The 4,326-nt window shown below is 45.1% G+C and overlaps 1 protein-coding gene across 1 annotated transcript in view; it reads right to left on the bottom strand.

Annotated features, from left to right (window-relative positions):
• Positions 1-4,326, bottom strand: part of GNAI3 (G protein subunit alpha i3) — a 59,783-nt gene that overhangs the window by 16,622 nt on the left and 38,835 nt on the right. Inside the window, exon 5 of the mRNA XM_019513856.1 lies at positions 560-688. Within this exon, the coding sequence (XP_019369401.1) occupies positions 560-688 (129 nt within the window). The remainder of the gene's footprint in view (positions 1-559; positions 689-4,326) is intronic.

Genomic DNA, 4,326 nt, shown 5'->3' with positions numbered 1-4,326 from the left:
TCCACTACACAGTCATACAAAGGCAGCCATTCCACCCCCCACCCCCCCTTACGCATGCCTTTTGCTGCTCTGCAGCAGTAGTTAGTCAGCACAATTTCATCCACAGCTTTGCTACGGATGCCATGCAGTCCAGACAAAAGCCCCACAGGGCTGAGCCTGCAGGGAAGGGCTCTTATCCTTACATGTCAAATGAAGGGGTTAAAGCATTCAGATTATAACCAGGAGCCAACAGTGTCCTTTTAGTATTCCAGAACCTGTAAATAAGCATCCAGTACCTGTGTCTGTGCTTCCAACATAAAAGCAGCTGGAAAGAACAAAAGAATGCAAATAAAAGTCAAACTGGCAACTCAAGTGAGCAACTCCAGTAAGAACAGAGTTTAATACAAACTACAAGGAACTGTATGCAATTACTTGAAACACGAATAAACAGAAGGTTCCACGGTACACAAGGGGGAAACTAGATACCCACCATCAACTGAGCACCAGGTAACTCTCACCTAGAAAAAGAAAAAGTACAGTCTGCAGAGATGAACGAGGCCCCACCGTGCACCATACTCACTTGAAGTACAGGTCTTTGAAGGTGAAGTGAGTTTCCACAATGCCTGTAGTTTTAACTCTGGTCCGCAAAACGTCTTGCTGAGTTGGAATATAGGTCAACTGAGATATTCTATCCAAGTCATTTAGGTAACTGAATGAAACACACAACACAAGACAGGCTTTTTTTAGTCTCCTTAGGCTATGAATCTTTTATAAAATGCAGAAGAAAGCCTCAGTAAAATGCATTAGTTTGTTGGGGGGGTTTTAGGCACCGCATGAATCTTAAACATACGTGACATACAGATCTGGCTGTGTGCAGGCCTGGCCCCCGGATGTCTTCTTGGATAATTTGTCTAGGATTGGCTGTACCTATTCTTTACGCTCACTAGGACAGGAGTGACCATCCTGCAGGCATAGGTGCCACAACTGGCAAGGACAGCAAAGCAAAAAGCAGAGCAACAGATCAGGCAGCGAACAGAGGGCTGGGAGCAGAAAAGCACAGCGGCAGAATGGATGGAGGAAGGGAATTGAAATGACACTTGGGGAAGATGCAGGGCTAATTCGTGGCATGTCTGCCAAAAAGGTTAGCCCCCACCAAACTAGAGCAACAGTCAAGTTTCCTGCTAGTTCAGAGAATAAACTTCTCAGCCATTTAACAGGCATATTTCTTATTAGGTATTAGTACAACTGCATCCGACAAAAGTAGCTTCATTAGATTTCTTGTGACGGAACACTTCTGGGAAGCACAAAGATCCTGACAATTTCTAGCATAGCAGGAAAAGCTGAACTATGTTCCAGACAGCCACTCAAACCTAGGTGTAAGATACTGGTGGCAAAGCAACTACACAAACAGGAAAGCCAAGAAAATGAGTACAGTATGTTAAAACAGCACTGACAGTAAGTATTACACTCTGAACAAGTTGCATCCCATAGGCAGAAGACTGAAAGTGCTACCTAAAAGGCTGGCAACCAACAGCCTGACATTGATAACAAGCAAGTGACTAGCCAGTGAATTATTTAAGCAGATGCTCTGCAACCTCCATTTGCACTTTCAAGACCTGCCTCCAACACTGTCAGGTTTCAGCCTCAGTCTTTTTGGAGGGAATTAAACAGTATGATCAGCTTTTTGCAGCAGGTGAGAAATTACATAGGATTAGACCATTTTTACTACCAGGTAAATTGCAAAATCCCACGCTAAATGCTCAAAACGACACTCCTCTGGGTCTAGTGAACCTCATTCCACTAATGGCTGATATCTGAATTTTCCAACTAGACAAAAATTGTTTGACTGTTAAGTCCAGAGAGAATTTCAAGGGCAAGTAAACGTTAAGACTCAACGACAGAGTTTATCCAGGCTATTAGGCAAATGTGAAAACTTACTCATTCAAGGTACATGCTGCTGTGAACACACGTGAACTGCAGAAATGCATTTTAGAATGACTGGAACAACAACAGCAAATCACAAGTGTCTCTTGACACTAGGAAGTCTTTGTACTTCATTCAGTTTCCCCAAAAAGCACATGCATGTTGTGAATTGGCCAAGTGAGCTCTCTCAGCACCTTTCTTTGTCATCAGTTGCTCGTGACCTTCTCGGGGAAGAAGAAACAGTACCATCCTGACAGCAGCACTAATCAAGGGGGGGGGTGTGGAGTGGGGGGAAGCTTCCCACAATACAGCTTCAAAATCCTACTCAGGTTCTGACTTTTACTGAATTTGTGTATCACTGCTAAAAAATGGCAGATATGCCAGGACATAAAAGGAGGAAAGGGGGTAGTGCAGAGACCAAACCAATAGCCTCTATTTATCACCCACCATTTTCTCACTACTGCAAAATTTAAAACTTTACTCAAATGCCGTGTTCCAAGAACCACTGGGCTAAATCCTACTTCACTGCACATGCCCACATGATGGGCATCTGGCTATAACTGCAGGCTTTGGCACTTGTGCAATTGGTGATTTGGCACTGCTGGCACTAGCCTACTGAGTATGGCTCAGTAAAGCTAAGCTCCAGCTGGGCGGCTATGCAGTGAAATAGGATAGCCCTGGTATGTGTGTAAGGCTGGGCAAGTCTGAAAAGCAGCCAGACAAAAACCACAACTTACAGGTGTTAGACACTGTGGGGGCAAAAGGGAAGAAGGACAGACAATATGAGATAAGTAGGGACATAAAAGAACATGAGGGCAGGGGATGTGTAGCTCAGTAGATGGCTACTGCCCTGGAAGGCATTGCTCTCAGAAGACAGAGAGCTTTCCAAGGGCTGTTTATCTAATAAAGAGTAGGTGTAAGGTGCTGGGAGTCAGCCTCAAGAGCAAGGCTGGAAAGGAGTCTGGGTAAGGCCTGGCCCATGGCCTGGTGATTAGAGCACTTTCCTAGGTAACAGAAAATGAAGATTCAGACCCACTCTGGATGGGCCTCAAAACACAAAAGTCTTCTGTCCCATGGGCAGGTGCTCTAACCACCAGGCTACTGAGTATAATAGGAGGGGGCTCTTTCTTTTTAAAAACTACTTCCAGCAGGTACACAAAGGACATTTCTTGCCAAAAAGGAAAATACGATCCCAAGGTGTGGAAATGCCAAACATCACAGTTACACAATGGCACACACACAGCGAGACAGGATTTAGCCCAAGATGCACATCTTCCTATATGCCCACTCAGTTTAACGAGCTCCCTTCCTGACTCAAGCACACAGGGATTGCTACCATCCCTGTAACTGAATACAACTAAGGCTGTCACTAGAGAGGAAGCAAAATCTTTCAATGGAAGCCCAAAGTTTGCCCAAAGGCTCCCAAACTTTTCTAGGCAAACCTGTGTCAATCTGGAGGCAAATCAGCCAATCCTTGCCTGCGTCAGGATTTCTTGTGTTCCATCTGAAACCATGAAACTAGCCATCTTTAGAACAGTCTAAACCCCGAAGTTAGAGAACAATGCAGCTATGTGGAAGGCTGGTTTCTCTCACAGCTCTGCTAAAAGGAGAAACCAGATTTTGGGAAATCAATGAGCTGGACAGGATTAGCTGGCAGCTAGAACAGACTCCCCCTCCTTCCCAAGTTCACATGAGCACCGTGATAGCATTTTCCTAACAATGCAGTCATGTTTCCTTTGAAAGTGTTCTTCCCAACATTTAAAGCCAAACAGATGGCTGAAGGCTCCAAGAGATTCATACAAAGCATTTATTATGAAAGACACTGTAGGCTACTGAGCAAGAGAGGGACTGTCACTAACATGCCTCTAGGGAAACAGAACACAAAAGGCTCACAGTAAGGAGAGGTCACAAGAGCCATAAAACCTGCAGGGAAGTATTCAGGTGGTTCAAGATGTAAAGCCACCAAGCTTCATGCTTTCTGAAGAGGCCTTGCCAAAAGGCCCAAACCAGCATGAAAGAGAACCAAAAAGGTCTTCCTGAGACTGGCTGGATGCTCTTTTTTGCTTATTTGTGAGCAAAGGACACAATTCACCCATTCTTACCATCCTCTGTAGCCAGTCCTTTTGGATCTGAAAAGGAAGTCATGTTCAGGAAAGATGACCCAAGTTCAGAGGTGTCCAGATAGGGCAGGGACAGGCAGTTATTTCAGGCGGAGGGCGGCTTACCAAGTTTTGGCAAGCCACTGAGTGCCACATGACAGGCAGCCAGGGGCAGATAAATATTGATTTAAAAAAAAAAAAAAGGGCCCCCGCAGGCCATATCCGGCCCACATTTTGCCCACCCCTGAGATAAGGTGAAACCCACCTCATTGGCTTTCCCTGTCTCACTATGCTTACTTGAAGCCAGTTGTCTCATCCATTTCTA

Source organism: Gavialis gangeticus, unplaced genomic scaffold (assembly GCF_001723915.1).
Source record: "Gavialis gangeticus isolate Ggan-Ray unplaced genomic scaffold, GavGan_comp1, whole genome shotgun sequence".
NCBI classification, from domain to species: domain Eukaryota; kingdom Metazoa; phylum Chordata; order Crocodylia; family Gavialidae; genus Gavialis; species Gavialis gangeticus.
This window is presented reverse-complemented; position numbering and strand designations above follow the sequence as displayed.